General features: G+C 36.1%; 1 protein-coding gene across 1 annotated transcript in view; it reads left to right on the top strand.

The window, feature by feature from the left end:
- Positions 1 to 18,170, top strand: part of ARHGEF40 (Rho guanine nucleotide exchange factor 40) — a 46,995-nt gene that overhangs the window by 12,244 nt on the left and 16,581 nt on the right. The window contains exons 5-14 of the mRNA XM_072415243.1: positions 3,101 to 3,215; positions 4,106 to 4,202; positions 5,185 to 5,274; positions 6,526 to 6,633; positions 11,915 to 12,001; positions 12,438 to 12,565; positions 12,657 to 12,792; positions 13,124 to 13,198; positions 15,246 to 15,454; positions 17,784 to 17,997. Coding sequence (XP_072271344.1) covers positions 3,101 to 3,215; positions 4,106 to 4,202; positions 5,185 to 5,274; positions 6,526 to 6,633; positions 11,915 to 12,001; positions 12,438 to 12,565; positions 12,657 to 12,792; positions 13,124 to 13,198; positions 15,246 to 15,454; positions 17,784 to 17,997 — 1,259 coding nt within the window. The remainder of the gene's footprint in view (positions 1 to 3,100; positions 3,216 to 4,105; positions 4,203 to 5,184; positions 5,275 to 6,525; positions 6,634 to 11,914; positions 12,002 to 12,437; positions 12,566 to 12,656; positions 12,793 to 13,123; positions 13,199 to 15,245; positions 15,455 to 17,783; positions 17,998 to 18,170) is intronic.

Here is an 18,170-nt window from a genome sequence, read left to right on the forward strand (position 1 = left end):
TCTGTGAATCAACATTTGAATATTAATGCTTTTTCATTTGTTTACTGTTGTACATGTTTTATAAAAAACAATAAAAACTTACTACTTATGTACTCTTATCCCATGCTGATTGTGAGCACATGTTATGTACCATGATGAAAACATATATATATACAATGTATTCTGTTACTATCAGTTAAAGTTTCATTATAACCTAATATATCTTTCAGTATAGAATGTGGATTAATTTTATGCCTTAATCGCAGCAGTTTCCTGTCACAGCATGGGATCACTTAACTGTATTTGCACATATTGATGTATATCCATCTCTTTTCTTTTAACCAAATATCTTGCAGCTGTCTTCTAGTTGACAAAATGCTTTCAATATGTCCCCTGTCCTTTATGATAGTGCTGTAGATTACAGCATCTATTATTACACCATAAGGCTTAGTGAATAAAGTGGTTTAAAGAGCAATGAGATAGTATTTTAACCTTTTGCATGCAGAAAGTGTTTTTACCGATGTGACTACAATAAACTTTTAAATCAGATTGAAACGTTGTCACTGCTCTTGCTCTTAAATAAGCATGTATGCTTAAAAGGGTATGGGGTCAGTTCTGTAATAAATATCTCAGCACAAGTATTTGTATCTTGTTTTTCCTCACACATTTCTAAGGCCCTTTAAAAAAAACCCTAGTTTTGAGTGTAATAAAGTGGTACACAAAGTGCCTCAGCACTAAGGCAAAACTGTAAAAAAAGCCTAATCCATTTTCCATTTTGTTCAATATGAGAGGCCTTTGGAGTTATTCATTGGTTTTTAAGCAGTGAAACGCTAGAAAATTGCTTTCTCAAACACTGCAGAAGCATCCATGTCAACAATAGTGTTCCTATAGTGGAAGAGAAAAAAAAAAACAAATACCAATGGTAGCCATGAATATAGAGAATGTGCAACTAGAGCACAGTGGCCTAAAAGCTCTGTGCAAAATCTACCAATCTACAAGACTTGAATATGTAACATTGAGCAACTTTTCTACCTTATTAATTTCATGAATACTGTAGAAACAAAACAACTCAATGCCAGTATAACATCTCAGGGAGAAGCAAACAACCTGGAGTTATCTTTCAGTGGAAACACCACTAGTTTAGTGTAAACAAGTCCAACAACATTCCAAAAACATTCAAGGGTTTAAGTATTAAACAGGGTTCTGTGGTCATGGGAGTATTGCTTATAAACTTAGTTATCCAGTGGATCCAACAATCAAAAATGTAATAGCCTAGGATCAAGATCTGGCATACTATGGTGATCTAGCCATTTAAAAAACTCAGGAAAGAGTCTCTGGTGATAGCAGTCATCCTCTCCAGGATCATGGTATCAGTGACCCTGGATAGAACAACTACAAAACTTGGGCCATGGCTTGGAAGAAACCCACGCTACCACCTGCCTTGTGCCCAGAAAAACAATGGAAACCAATTTGTGCGAATTCCTGTGTTAAGTGGGAATAAGTCTGTGTCTTTGCGCAGTGAGATCTGTAGTACTGTTTTCAAATGGTTATTGATCCGAAACTCCTAACCACAGGTCACTCCCACCATATGTGTTGGACTGTGCCTATAGCTCAGCAGCCCCTGAAAAGATCGGTTTCCTCTCCAGTGTCATGTAGCTGTCCTCTCCAGTGTCCTGTACCAACGAAACATTAATTTGTAAGCATTTTCCTGCACAAGTAAAATTAGTGGAGCACTTGGCCACCGCAAGCCAAAAATCTTGCTCCATTCCTCCAAGGGCAAAGTGGCACCTAGCTCCAGAGATACCGATTTTTGACCGCCGCAGTGTTCTGCCCATTTTTAATTTTATAGTGTATTTGCACTGCAATTGAGTTTATTTTGTCATTCTTTTTCATTCCACTTTTTGTAAATGTAATTACTGTTACTGTGATTGATTAGTACACAAACTCTGTATGTGTACAGAAAAAAAAGAATGTGATTGTTAGCTGCCAAACTCACAGTGCATCTCACAGCAGCTAAAAGGTAGTAGCAGTACTTGTAAATGTAACTGGCATTGTTTTGCATGAGATTAAAGTCAAAACAAGAGAGAGGAAATGTATACCCATAATCATATAACAATAGAACATTACATGACACTTGATTGTAAAGTATGTACTTGTTAGGAACAACATTCAAATCCCTGGGAATGATCTGGATTTTGTCTTGCTGATTCCTAAATGCAACACATTGTAGTTGTTGTGACCTGATGGCTTCAAGGTTGTTTAATCCATTCTTAATACATAAAAAAACTACTATACGTCAGCATGTAACTTTTTGTCTTGCTTAAACGGCCATTTTTTTACACATCATAGAATTTCAAAGTGATGAATTTTGCTCTTTCTCTTACAGAATAAAGATTTTCTTCTGCTCAGTGCAGGAGGTGGTAATTAAACATTTATTAGGCAATGTGTCCTCTATTATGGATCATTGTCATGATGCTTAACTCAACTTGAGGATTTTGATATTAGACAGATATCTTGGTATTTCCTGATACAGCTACAGATTTATTGTTCCCTCAGTAATTGCAAACTATCCAGACCTAAGACAGCAAAGCCATTGTATACCATACTCCCTCAATGTGGTATGAGGTTGTGGTGTCAGTGCATTGGTTAGTTTTCTCCAAGTATACCACTGTGTACATCTACTACAATGCATGACATGCCTGTGCACTAACTTTTGTAGGATGTGCATTCTTCAAAAGAGCAAAAAGGTAACATTCTTTTATCGTAAAATGTATTCCGGAGTCTGGGGACTTATTGAAGCACAGAGCTTCAGAAAACTCTTCCATTCTTATAGATGTCAAAGGCTATTCTGAGACTCTCAAATCACTTGTGATTGGTCGAAAACCATTTGGCAGAAATTCAATTCAATGATTTTTCCCAGAGGTATTTATCTGAATAAAACAAATCTCTTCATTTATTTTATTTTCTCATTTAAAATGATAGCCCATGTTTTGCGTTCTTGTGTCTCCCTGTAGGGTCTTTAATAATGTTAGCAAGATAGATTCACACTGTACAGAGACATTCTATGTCTGGCTGAAATCAGGCCAGTTGACATCACTAACAATCTCTTTTAACTTTACAGGGGGGCAAGACCAGGACAAGAGAGCATTGCTAACTATGTCTCCAGCCAAAGCACCATCTGGATTTAATCAGAAAGACTTTCAGGAAACCATTGTGTATTTCTTCTCTCTTCTCAGGTAAGGAAAGGTGAAGGACAAAAAGAATAAAGACTGTAAAGGCATACTACACACATAATAAAATAAGGAATTAAGAAATACTATGTGGTCGATTACAGGAATTCATCTCAGATTTAATGACAAAACATCCTTTGTATGTGATAATAATCATAAAATCAGGGCCATGAACCAAGGACCTATAATGCAACCAGTCCTGCACGGAGCCATCCTACAATAAGCTCATTGTTAGTCCAATACTAAGCCATAATTAGTGTAAAATGAAATATTTCTTGCTGAGTGAACAAAGGTGCTGCTATATGTGTGAGATCTGTTGATAGAACACATTTGCTCAGCCTGCTGTTGCAACATTTCCTGTGTCGGCATACGTTCTCTGGAGATTTGGAAAGACATCTCAAAATAAAACATTAAGACCATTTTAGTTCAAAATGACAATACCAAAATCTTACAAATTTTCATTTTATTATGTAAAAATGTATCAGGTATGTTTCAGTAACTAGGAAGTAAAAAGAAATTTGAAAAATAACTTCTGAACATTTTAGTTCAGAAATGATGTGTCAGTGAAAAATAAAAACTCCAAACTCTATTATCTTCATTGTTTCAATCAAATATAAGGTTACATTAGATAAGTAAGCAGATAATGATTGGATTTTCAGTATATTTCTTTTTTTGTATAAAGGCACAACACTGCTATAGCAAACCAATACTTTGCTCATTCTCTGAATACATAAAATTTTTATTTTCATAAACTTCATAAAAATTTTATTTATGAAATTCATTGTAATGGTTCTTATTGAAATTTAGATGTTGATTTATTGTGTTTTTTTTAAGAAGTAGATGAATGTATAATTATATATATATATATGTTATCGAACGTGCTCATTTTCTCTCAGGTCTGATGTGCGTGATTTGGGCATGACTCTTATTTTGGATCTGCGAGATTGCACAACCAATACAGAGGATTTCCTAGAAATACTTCGTAACAGCAAGGTGACCATGCCATGGTGTAGATTTTTTTTGTTTCTAAACCTTTAAAGAATTTATAATAAGTACTATGAATTTGACAGTCAGCTTGGCTTTGTAATAAAAGTTGCAAGTGTCCTAAAAGTTTGTGGACAGATGGCCTTCACACCATTTCTCCTTGCACATCCATTGATAAACCATATGCTTTTATTAGGTCATTATGACAGCCTCCATACTTCTGGTAAGGCTTTCCACAAGAATTCAAAGTGTGTCTGAGGACATGTGTGCCTTTTTAGCCAAACGGTTCTTTTGTGAGGTCAAGTATTGATGATCAGCAAAAACATCATGCTCAAGAGTTTAATAGGGTTGAAGTTAGGGATCTGTTCAGGTCATTTGAGTTACTTCACACCAGACTTCTCAAACAATGCTTATGGAGTTGGCTTTACAGGAACACACTCATATTAGAACAGAAAAGTGGGTTTACCCAAACTATGTTCATAAGGTTAGGAACTCACAATTATATAAAATGTTGTTTCGTTTTAAAATGTACTCAAAACACCTGAACTTAATAATTACTAAGGTATCTGCTGATGACCTAAACCTTCACGTTCATCTGTGTGGTTATTCCACTGTTACGCCCAAGAATGATCTGTAATTGAGCCTGCAAAGAACGTTTTTGTCATTGATTATACAGGGGTTCCTGACAACTGAAAATCATTTTTACAATTTTCTGAGTGATAAAAAGTTGAGAAAGGCTGGGTTCGATCCCTTTATCATCTCATGGCTCTTGTCTATAGTGCGATTAGAAGAACATTTTTGCCTTGACTATAAAATGAAGGAAGGTGTGGTCAATTGAAGTCATTAAATCTGTTTGTTAATTAGGAAAAGGAAACAAAATTAAGTTCTGCAATTAATGTTCTATGACATTACCACTTCAAAGAAGGTGAATATTTCTTTAGGGTCTGTATTTGTATTGCAAAATAAAATAATAAAGTGTTTCTGTTTACAGGACATAGTTCATGGCTGTATAAACCGCACCTTATTTGTTTATGATGCTGAGAATGCTGCTACAGTTCAAAGTGACCTTCAACAAACACAGGCAAGCACTTTGTACTATATATAGTAATGTGTTACATTGCACATCATTAAATCAACAGGGAAATAAGTGCACAATGATTCAGCTGGGTGCCACACCAAAACTGCTCATCCTCAGGCATAAAGACAGCCATTGATGGAAGTGTTTTGACAGTTCACACGTGCTACTGTTCATCAGTGTTTCCACAGCCCAGCAGTTTTTCCTGGACTGAGACATTGCTTAAAGTAAGGAAATGTTCTTCTACAATGGAAACACTTCAGTTCTGTGTCAACATCAGAACTTTTTATAGACTTAAGATATATTTTTTGAGACAAAAATAACTATAAAGCTGTCTGTGTGTATACAGACAAGCTAATATTCATATTATGAAGCCCTTTACACTTTTTATATATACTAGACCTGTACACCAGGGCTTCTGGCTATGCCCATTAAAGGAGAAAACATACTTACTTTTCTGTAACTCCTATAAAATATGTAATGTTGCTATCAGAAGAAAAGACTGTTCCGACTTACGATTCCATTTTCATCTGAAATGCACATCCACTTGGAAGCACAATGTCTCATGGGCCGACTTAGGCAACGGAGGAGAAGTCAGAATTGATCTTTTCCTGCCAAATACTTTATTTTATCTTTTTTATTATTTAGTAAGTCAGTAAACGCAGAAAAAACTTTATTCTAACACCACCATTATGCTTACTCTACAAGGTGGACATATTCATTAGGATTTGAACTTAGATGTTTTGTGAGACTAAATTTCCAACTAAATTTTGGTTGCATTTTCAGGTCTAGGTTAGGAGTGATGGGGTTAAGTATGAGCATCATCTAAACTGTTTTCTGAAAATGTGTTGTTTACAACATGGTGACATTTCCAAGGAACACATTTCTAGAGACAAAGAAGTCTATTTATAGTATTCTTGCTCAAGATTAACACAACTTTTAGCTAAAATTTACATATTATCCTAATTAGATTTAATTAAAAAAATGTGTAAATCTACAGTGAAAGTTGTATAAGTCCTATAAAAAATATTTACAATTGGATCTCTAGTTGAAATAACATATTTAACAGTTTTTAACAAAAGTGTGTTTCTCCTATTTTGTACTCTGTCTGATGGCCGCATATCTTCATCACAGTACAGTTATATCTTGTTACTTGTATAGCTGCATACATAATTTATATGTGTCTTGAAAGAAAGATCCGCTGTTATTACATACACTATTTGTGTTGATTTCATTGCTTCACTCATCTTCCTACAGGTTGTATTAGCATCAGAACTGACAAATTATGTTGAGGCTGAAGAGCTGCCAGATAGTCTTGGAGGACAGAAGCCGTATGTACATGCTGAGTGTGTGATGAACCAACGGGTGAGATGTTGAGCAGTGCACACGTTAGATATCATATGGGATGTACGTTAGAAAATCTACAGAGCTGGAAGGAAAACTGAAATTGGTTGTGAATGTTGTTTTAATTTACCAAAACTAGCCATCTATGTTTCAAAGCTGATACTATTACATGTTCAAAAAAACATGAAAGCCATACGGGCCATTCTTAGGACTTCCAGTACACCTGGCTTTACCTACCTGCAGCCAATCTTTGCTATTTGCCTTGTATAACTATTCAGTTCATTGGAACCACAGGAAGAGGGGAAATCAAAAGCCAATCCTTCCTCAATTGTGTCTTGTCATGGAACTTAAGCATTGTGTTGTGTTACAGCCATCGACTTAATGCTTGGTTCCAGTAGCTCAGCTAGTGTCTCTACCAGTTCTGTACATTTTCTAGAGAAGTTGCCAGGCACAACAACTTAAGCCAGCTCTAGAGTAAGTATTAGATTGGGCAATGAGGTTATGAATTTTCGCTTTGAAAAAAGCAAACCAAAAAAACCTTACATGTTTACTGAGTGTAGAATACATAAAGCAGGACTCACTTGGAGCTGTACATTGGACATGTGTGACTTGCAAAGTTTTAAAAGATCCATGTAGGAAACTGATAATATCCACGTCAGTCATCCCTTATACATCTCTTGACTGTAAAATACACCAGTGCTTAGTAAATCCTGATTTATGAATGGCTTGGTTAAAACCAGATGGTTTGTAACATAGAATGGAGACAAAAATAACCAGACGGTCACATCTGGTCTTGGAGTATTTTTGGCTCTCGGGCATCCCTGAAAAAGCATTTTGCATAGTTTTACTTAAAAGACAAGCAGAAGCTTTTGTTGACATTTAATAGTTTGATAAATGTTTCTTCATAAACTTCACAAAGAATACTTTCTGCAGCTTTCATAAATCCTGATCTGTAAACTTTGTTTTGCAGACAGGAAGATCTCTGCGGGTGGGTGCGGAAGGCCCGACTTATTCAGCAGTGATTGATTACATGGGGGAGGGAGAACTGTGCGTCTTGCAAATACTCCCATTTCCTTTACTACAGTTATACTTGTGTATATATAACCCCCTCCCTCCCCACCAAAAAAAAATCAGTGTTCTCTTATTACTTTCAGCTGCTTCTTTATTTTGTTGCATAAAGAAAACTAAAAAAATGGTCTTTTTTTCCAGTATTTAGTTTGAGGGAAATGTTGATGCTGGAATGCTGTATTTACTGCACTTAATATATGATTATTGCTTTTTTGTACTTAATAAAAAACAAGTATATATTCAAAGAGGATCATGAACTGCCTTACCCAAAAGTACTTTTTTTTGCTAAATAATCGTGTGGCCTGAAATATACAGCTTACAACAATGGAACACATATTTTGTTATTATGTCAAGGGGGCTTGCTAGGGATTCCAAATCTGACAGGGTTGCCTTAATCACAACACAGACTGCACAGAATTACAAACCCTTTTACAGGCAAATCACATATTGGGTTAAACTTTATATTTTGCTATTAGACTAGAACATAGATTCAGGTAAAGCTTTGCAGCACCATTATTAATATGGCTTTAAAATAAAAAATCACAAACAGGATTTGTAAAACAGCACAGAAAAGGTAAATAAGAATTTTAAAATGAAAGCAGCCTTAAATACACAATTACAAAAAACATATGTGTCCTATTTCACCTATTTTCACATTCCAAAATGATCTGCAATAGTGTCCTGTTCAGAAACCACTGACTTCAGATTTCTCAACTACAAATAGGGAATATTCATTGGTCACCAACAATTGGTTGTCAAAATTGCCCAGTTTCTAATTAGACAGAAAGGTATGAGCAGAGCACTGATGTGTTTCTTCTCCTACTGAAATAATTAAATTGTTATATATTCTATATTGTTGCCTAACAGTAATGTTAAAACAAAAGCAGCTCAATTATGAGATCATTACTATACACTTTTCTCCTATAAGCATGTGGATATTGTTGACTGACAGCACTGTTGAAAACAGAGCTCATATCTCCCCCAGTACGTGAGGTTATAGGAGGCTAACAGGAGAGATTCTGGCATTTATACTTATTTGATAAAAAAAAATATATATATTTTTAAGGATTTTATTACATTTCTTGATGTAGTGGTATTTTTATATTGTCCTGGTGCTTAATATTACACTGGAACAATTTTGAACAAATTTTTTGTTGACTTCAACTTTTAAGCTTATTTACACTAAAATAGGTATGCTGATTCTGAAAGTGCAGTTAGTTTTTTTTCTATCACATCAGGTTTTTACTCCACTTTTTTACTTTAATGGGATTACTGTAGTGTGGATTTGTATAGGCTATTCATTAACACGCAAGACAGTGTGGTTAGAGGTTGTGCGCTGCTCTACGGAGTGAATAAGCAAAATTTTTATTTCTACTTACACATATATTTCATTTCTTTTAGATCATGTCTTGCTCTGCTGTTTCTCGTCATAAATGCCTAAACAACCCTGATTCATTTAGTTATATCTGTGGCAGTTTCACTATTCCCAGACAAAGGGCAAACATCAGAACATTTGTAGGGCAAGCCTATTTGGCATACTTCAAAGTTAAACTTGGTGATCAAGATAAGTCTTGGGCCCCTAATAAGGTGTGCAGTGTGTTGAGGGTTTATGGATGTGTACAAAGGGAACACGTGATAAGATGCCATTTGGTTTACCTGTGGTTTGGCTAGAGCCAAGAGATCATTTCAGTGACGGTTACTTTTGTATAGTGAAAACCAAAGGAAATAATAAGAAAAATAAAGCTAACATAGAGAATCCTAGTCTATCTTCGGCTATACGCCCAGTGGCTCATTCAGATGAAATCCCAGTGCCGGTTTTCGTTACACTACCCTCTCTTAAAGAACATGATTATGGTGATGAACTAGGTGACAGCAATGATAAAGAGTTTGAAATTGAAGAGGACTCTGTTCGTAAGGGATATAATCAGCATTACTTGAGTGATTTGGGACTATCAAAGAAGGTTTCTGAACTCCTAGCATCAAGACTGCGTGAGTAAAACTTACTTGAAAAAGGAGCGAAGGTATCATACTTTCGAACCAGGGAAATTGCATTTCTGCAGTAATTTAGAACTGGCAGTGGCTTTGTGTATTTCCATAACATACCTGGTTTAATGGAGGAATTGGGAATTCCAATCTATAACTCAACTGAATGGTGACTATTCAGCGATAGGATAGATCAAAGCGGAGCTTAAAGTGTGTCCGCCTTCACAATGGCAATATATTTGGATCAGTCCCAATTGGCCATTCAGTTTCTCTGTGAAGAATATGCAGATATAAAGAGAGTCATTGAGTTGTTGCAATATCACCAACACAATTGGGTCATCTGTGTTGACCTTAAAATGGTATGCTTCCTTGTTGGTCAGCAACGTGGATACACCAAGTATCATGTTATCTGTGCATGAGGGACAGCAGAACTCATGACAGGCATTGGGTGGAAAGGAATTGGCCTCCAAGATCTGCCCTAAAACCAGGTGATCTAAACATTCTACATGAGCCACGTGAAAGAATATTATATTCCCGCCTCTGCACATGAAACTGGGTCTGATGAAGCGGTTTGTTAAAGCTTTGCCAACTGAAGGCGACTTTTTCAAGTACCTCATTTTGGCATTTCTTAGCCTGTCATTTGAAAAAATAAAGGCCGGTGTGTTTGATGGTCCACAGATTTGGCAGCTTGTGAACATTTCATCAGACAATGTCAGAAGTTGAAAAGACTGCTTGGTTATCATTCAAAGCCATTGTCAAGGACTTTCTTGGAAACACACGAGCAAATAATTACACAGAAATTGTCCAGAAACTCTTGGAGAGCTACAAAATGCTTGGTTGCAATATGAGCATCAAGGTGCATTTTCTGCATAGCCATCTTTCTAACTTCCCAGAAAACCTTGGTGCAGTCAGTGATGAGTAAGGTGAGCGATTCCACCAAGATTTGAAGGTCATGGAAGGACGGTATCAGGGTAGATGGGATGTACATATGATGGCTGACTATTGCTGGAGCATCCGGCGGGATTGTCCTTACACTGAACACTCCAGGAAAAGCTATAAGCGTAAATTTTTACCTTCACTGCTTACCCAAATAATTTTCAAATGTTTTACTGTAAAAAAAATGTCATAGAGTAATAATACATTCTTTGTATGAACAAAAGAAATTTAAATAAACAGTACATTCAAGTTAATTATTTCATCGTATGTAAAATTTGTATGTTTTTTTGACAAAAATGAAGAGTACCCTGTATCGTAAAAACTGAATGTGATAGCAAAAAACTGGGGACATTTCTGGATTCACCACCCAAAAATTAGTAAAAAAACTGTGTAAGATCTAACTCAACAAAAATGTGTTGTGTAATTAATATTATTAATTTTTATTATTATTATTATTATTATTATTAATAAACAGGATTTATATAGTGCCAACATATTACGCAGCACTGTACATTAAATAGGGTATGTAAATGACAGACAGATACAGACAGTGACACAGGAGGAGGAGAGGACCCTGCCCCGAAGCTTTTTGGTGAACTTATGCTTTGTATGTAATGCAGAGAAGATCATGAAATTTACTTTAATAAAGCCCACATTAAAAGTACAAGGTATTTTCTTCAGACTGCTGGCATTAAATTAAGAACCAGGAGAGCAAACAAGACCTGTAGGGTAAGAATAATGTTTAGCAAAAAGCATATTTGGTTCAATGAAGCAATTGTAGCATTGTGTGCATATCCACTGGCTGCAAAAATAGGTAATTAACAGAAAATATGTTCTTAAAAAATACTTTTTGTGCCCTCTTTTTCTTTTTTTTTTTTTTTTTTTTTTTTAACCTATTACTGCTGAATAAGTCAGAACTAGTAAGAAGGCTTTGTCTAAATCAGTCCACCTCATTATTCCCATCCAAGTTGGTTTGTCACTAATATAGGGGAGAGTGGATGCAGAGATTAAATATTTCAGAATGTCGGGTCCTGATTTACATATATGTTGCTCTTCCATTGCAAGGAAAAGTTATAACTATTTTAGTTTTTACTATGCAATGCACATTCATGTGAAGGTGTCTATAGAAATGTGTATGTCCATGATAATATGGAAGCTCAACTCAATATGGAGTCCATATGGACCCAACTACAACCATTATGTTTTCCAGAATTCTTTTTGTGAATTTAGATGTGTGCATTACTTTTGTTATGTAGAAATGTTAATCTCTCAGTCATGTTTTGTGTGTAATATTTGTTCTGTACTTCTCCATCAGTCTCTCAGCAAGCTCCACACATTGTGCTGTGATGTGCTTGAGTCACTGGAGAAGGTCACACAAGAGGTCAAAGCTGACACCACAGAGGTTCGTCATCATGGTTAACAGATTGTTGGAATGTTCTTTGATCATCACTCTTTTGGGGGTCTCCAAACCCTAAAACTCTTGTGGGATCATATAAAAACACTATAGCAGTATCCTATCCATATATGTAAATTTTGAAAATTGACAATATGTAAAGAACTGCCTTTAGTAAGATCAAAAAGCAGATTGAATTATAAAAGAGATTTCCCTTCACATACAGTTTTAATGGGTGGAAAAAAACTATCAATGTAACATTGATCTGGATTTCTGCATAAAAGGCAAAATAAAAATAGAGATTGGGCCTATCTGTATAGGTTGGGAGGCATTCTTTTTGTATGTACTATCAGTTAAATTTTAAACGATATGACAGGCTTGCTATAAGAAGAGATAAAACATGAATATAAAATTGCACATATGGAATGTATGATTTTTTTTCCAGGACATTGAGTGGCTAATTTCTCATCACCGAGATGCCATGAAGAATACACTGACTGATGAAAGACTGCAGAGACTGCAAATAGATGGGGGCACTCTTGTTGCCAGACTCCAAAAGTCACCTTACCTAAGGTATACCACAAGGCTCTAAATACATCCCACTACACATGGTTACACTAACAGGAGGTAAAAACTTTTGTTTCGTTTCCTTTGTATTTAACAGGTTATATGACCCAGTGACTTTTGACTTGTATGAGAGAGTTGATGAAGCTTTACATAATCTAGTCCAGCTCTCAAATCAAAAACTGCAAGACCTTGAGGCAAGATTGCCACCACAAGACTGCCGAGACAGAAGTGAGGTAAGATGATCACAGGTAATGTGTCGGACGAATTACAAAAATAAATAATATACACATCGTTTTTATCTGTCGGTAACAATTAAATATAAATGTGGCCTATGAAGTGATTTGATGCAATATTGCTCCATTGAATAGTAGATGCAGACAACATACTTCAGAATCAGAGCAAGCAAAGCTCACCTATCATTCTGAACATTCCAACATCCATATATCAGTTATTGCTTAGTGTTATCTAATCAATAAAAGTATTCTTTAAGTTTTTATCACACACATGGTAAGTGTTTTACTAATTACTTAATTTTACAAAGTATGGACATTTATATATTTGTAGGATTCTCAGAGTCTGCTTAATACCATGAGACATGGAGATCTGAAAATGGAAGCAATTGGCGAGGCAACAGAAGAGGTAAAAAAAAGGCCCTATGTTGAAACAACTAAGTTTATGTTACTTATGCATGTTACTTAGTGGCAGATCTTCTTGCAGGATTGTAAAACTGGTCATTCAGGATCTGTTCGATCAAAGCTTAAAAGTGAACCTTTTTTTTTCCCCCATACAGGGAAAACCAGTAGGTTCAATTTATAGCTGCGGAAGAAAACTGGAAAAAAAAACAACTCATCTTTACCTTCACAGGTCTGTTGATCCCCCGGGGGGGTTCCTGGATCAGGTCCAGGGTCGTCCCGGTATCTTACTTTGAATCAGCGCAGATGGAAGCGCCTGGAGTTAGCATCTTCTTTGCCCTTCTTCCTACGTCACTTGATCTTGCACTGCACAAGCGCAAGATCGCATGATGTAGATGGGGAAAAAAGAGCAAATGTCATTGTGCGTGCCCATTGAAGAAGCAGCTCCTTCTGTGATCTTGGACAGAAGGAGCAGCCAAAAGCCTCCTGGGTGTATGTATCCCACGATGCTCTGCGCTCCCATTCAGAAAGTGGGAGGGATTTCCATTTTTTTTAATTGTTTTAACCCCCCTCCCCAAAACAATAAAGATACTTTTTAATTTATATAAAAAGGGTTATCCTACCATTTCCTACCATTGTGTTCAGCTGCCTTAGGCAAAGAGGATGTAGCCCTTCATAAGGTCTATGTGATGATTTGGAGCTTGCCTATTTCCATATGACAGTGATGGGTGCCTTTGTAGCCAGTGCTGTTGCATGGGAAGGGAGGTTGTGAGTTACAGGCTCTGACATACCTAAAAGTATTGTGCATATTTTCTCCTGCCCATCAGCCATCTTTTCTTCTTTCCTAACTTTATCATTTATGTGTCTCTAATCTCCGTTATTTGATAAAGGAAGAATAATCGGCTGTATATCCCTCTTTTAGGATTGACAGATGGCAATCAGGAACTGTTTAACCTGGGCAGTTCATTTCTGTCCAGATTTATGTCTAAAAGCAGAAAATGTATATTACAGAATAATATATTAGTATGAGTATGAAAAAGTTTGAAACACAAAATCATGTCAAAATAACAAAATAAATGAAAAACATTTTTTTTTTAATTTTTTAAAATTAAAAAAAATAATAATAATGTACTATTATATTATACTGTAAAAATAAATGTTCATGAAAGACAATGTACTGCTTTTACACCTATAAATCCACTGTATTGCATTCAATACAGTTATTTTGTATTGAATGTAATTTGAATTTCCCGCCCCGCCGGCAACGTACACACGCACCGACGTCACTGGGAACCGGTGACTCATGGGTTGCAGAGGAAGCCGGCCGGAGGAAAAAAGAAGACGGACATCGCAGAGAAGGACGACACAGGACGCCGGCGGATCAGGTAAGTAGCGATTTACTATTACTTCCTATAGATTTATCTACCCCGAGTGTGATTCAGGGTTATCGCTTTATTATTATTATTATTATTATTATTAAACAGGATTTATATAGCGCCAACATATTACGCAGCGCTGTACATTAAATAAGCATATTTTTTCTACCCCGAGTCGTTTGGGGTTACCGCCCACAATGTTAAAGTCATAATTAGAAGCTATGTGAACAGATGATTGCACTGTCACTTGGTGACAGTGCCACAAGGTGAATTTAAGTCTGTTATGGCACCAAGGCACGGTTGCAGAAAATTCATCCAAAAACAATTGTGAAAAAACACCCAAAATGTGATCAGTACTAATTATTATACTTTAATGTGCAGTGCTGTGTAATGTGTTGGCGCTTTATAAATACTGTTTAATAATAATACTTTGCTGCCACTTTGTAGAACAGTTTTGTAAAATAGCTGTAAAGCCACATAATAGAATTGCTACTGTGCCTAATGGTGGAATATTTATTTGAAGTACGTATCTCTGCAGTTTTTGTTCCTAGAAAAAAAAAGATTTTTTAGTGTTAACATTTATATTTTTTAACAATATGTGTATCCACAAGGTTTAAACATTATGTGTAACAAACTGCTCACAACTTTTACTTTAACTTTTACTTTTTTTTTTTGTAGACTCAAACATCAGAGGATTACCGTGTGCCATTTTTAGAATCAGATGGCCGCAAGTCAGAGGTTGGTGTCAGGATCCGTGGTCTAGAAGTCAGTAGTCGAGAGCTAGCGGACCGTACCTGCAGCCCTCCTCGTGGTCATGTTCTTAACAGAGGTGATGGGAGAACACCAGATGCCCCTTGGGGGGGTATTCCAAAACCAGAGGGAAGAAGGTGAGCCTGTAACTCTATACATTTTAAAGCAATAGTGATTTATGCATGGTTTATTTACAAGAACCTTATAAGATATATATATATTTGTTTGTGTCTGCTAAATCTTTTTCACTAAAATAGAAAATCATGTATTTGATACATTAACAGTTGTTTTAACAATAGGTTATGATAAAATATAAGATGTGATCTAATGCTTCTCCAATATGACACAGGAGGCCTTACTTATTAAAGCTCTCCAAGGCTGGAGACGATACTCTTTCATCAGTGAACATGGAACCAGGATTGAAAACATTTGCTAACAAATAACAAATTACTTTTATGAAATCTGTTCCAGGTTTGCTGGAGCACCCAAGTTCACTGATGAAAGTGTTCTTCCCCAGCATTTGAGAGCTTTAATAAATCAGGTTCATGGTTTGAATGGGTTGTAGTGGGCCAATTGCCAGCCTTTTTTATTTATAAAGTACCAACATGTTATGCAGTGTTATAATAATTTAGGGGTACCAGATGGCAAACCTGCATTCATAACAAGTACAAACAATGACACCAAGGAAGAGAAGCCTGCACATTCGAGTATACAATGTTTCCAGTTACAGTGACACCATTATGATATCCACTTTAATGAATTGTATAACATAGAACAGTAGTCTGCTTTGTCTCAATATTGCCTATTACAACCTAGACTGTAGCACTGCTTACAGCATTTAGTTCCCTATTCGTGTGAGGTCGCTGTGGGAAATGTTTTTCAAACAAATAGCATTTGTGCCACCAAACAGTCTGTCCATGAATACAACAGGTTACTTGAATGATTAGCCAGGTTTAATATAACATATCATGATGTATTGTGTTAGCAGTTCCCTGCAGTAGGATATATCCTGCAAATCTGAAGTATGTGTTTCTTAACAAAGTGGAGGTAAAATATTTATATAGTGGATTTCTCCCTAGTAAGGAGATGCATAGACCATTGCTGCTATTTAACCACTTTTAGTTGGTAAAATACCTTATATACATTTTTACATATGAACAGGAAGGCATGTAGATATTATAACCACTCCATACAGCCTAAAATCCACTTCTAATGAGTATTGATATGACAATACTTATATGTCAGTCATAAATGTCAGTATTCCCTTTGAGCAGCATTGGACTTCTGTTACCATTCTGTACAAATTATTCCTGCCTGGAGTTCAGATTTCAAAGATAAATGCAGTCCTAGATTAGATATTGCCTTACTAACAAAGTAAAGACCTGAATTTGACCTGGTTTCACTCTTTTGTATTCCACTATACAGCAGAGCTTAGAGCAGAGAATCAACACAAGCAGCACCACTTCTCCTTGCCGATTCAAAGTTATTAATTCATGTAAAACATGAAGAAGTAGTTCCCTCGCAGCTACATATTCCAACTTCATTAGGGAAACCGTGTCTTGGTTATAGGACATGGTATAATCCAATCTGTATCCAGAACTGTGCTTTAGGAACTCGAAATCAGAAAATAGCAGAAAATTCCCTCAGCCTTCTTTCCTCATTCTAAGCCACTAGAAGTGTATAAACAGATTAGGATCAGGGTTGGCAAAATAAGTTATTGTTTATGCCAGGAGCAAAGTTCAGTAATAAGACATAACAGTAGGCTGTTTATAAATGTTTTACACATTTTTCACTCAGCATTTACATTGTTTCCAATTTAATCAAATGAAAATTTGTGGCCTGGAAGTAAATTTTGTAAATCATTTGTTAAAATATTTATAAAAAGACCCCCTAAGAGGAGCCCACCAAGATACAAATTGAATCTCCTTATGACATCAGATATAATGCAGGGGCAATATAGAGCTGTCATTTCAGCTGATTTTGGTGCAGATTGGCCACTGTACAGCTGGTCTAAATGCCTCCTAGGTACACACTGCTTAAAGGGGAACCAAAATCATACCCATGAAGCAGCCATATTTGCCAAATACATCTGTAATGATTTGTAGATTTTTTTTTTGCCACCATTGTAGCAAATTGGAACAATCTTTATAAGGCCAATTTACCATTTTGTAGAACAGTGGGGTAAAGGGTTCTGCATTGGAGGGTTAGTTTTTCATTAAAAATTAATTAGTTGGACTTGTGCTTATTTTCTTTAATTAATTTAGTTGGACTTGTGCTTATTTTCAACCTATGTATTTATCTTATCATATTAGCAGATGAGGATTAGCATACATGTGTGTAGAGATGTATTTACCAAGTGTCATTAAATCATATTTTCCTTTTTTATAAATTGCATGGATGCCTTTATCTTTATGTGAATTGTGTTGTCATTTGTTTTGACCCTACCGTATTATATTTGTTTAACAGGTCTCCACAACGCTTGCTGTTAGACCTTCTATGTTCTGAGCGGAGTTATGTGCAGTCCTTGCGTCGGTCCCTAGAAGTCAGAGGGTCATGTCCAGCAGGCCTGGCACTGAGAGGCAACCTGGAGCAGCTTCTTAATTTCCACACTTATTTCCTGAGAGACCTCCAGAATTGTGTCCCGCACCCCTTCACTGTGTCATACTGCTTCCTGCAACATGTGAGCTTGCTCTTCTAAAATCCTAATCTAGATCCCAATCTGTCTGCTTCACAGCTGTGCTCCTATAATACACAATTTGTCTTTAGTGATACTTATGTGATAACAGTCATCTGATTATTGTATCAAAAGATGCCATTTTACTATTTCTAGTGGTCTGAATATATCTTTTTGCC

This window comes from Pyxicephalus adspersus, chromosome 6, assembly GCF_032062135.1.
Source record: "Pyxicephalus adspersus chromosome 6, UCB_Pads_2.0, whole genome shotgun sequence".
Classification (NCBI taxonomy): Eukaryota; Metazoa; Chordata; class Amphibia; order Anura; family Pyxicephalidae; genus Pyxicephalus; species Pyxicephalus adspersus.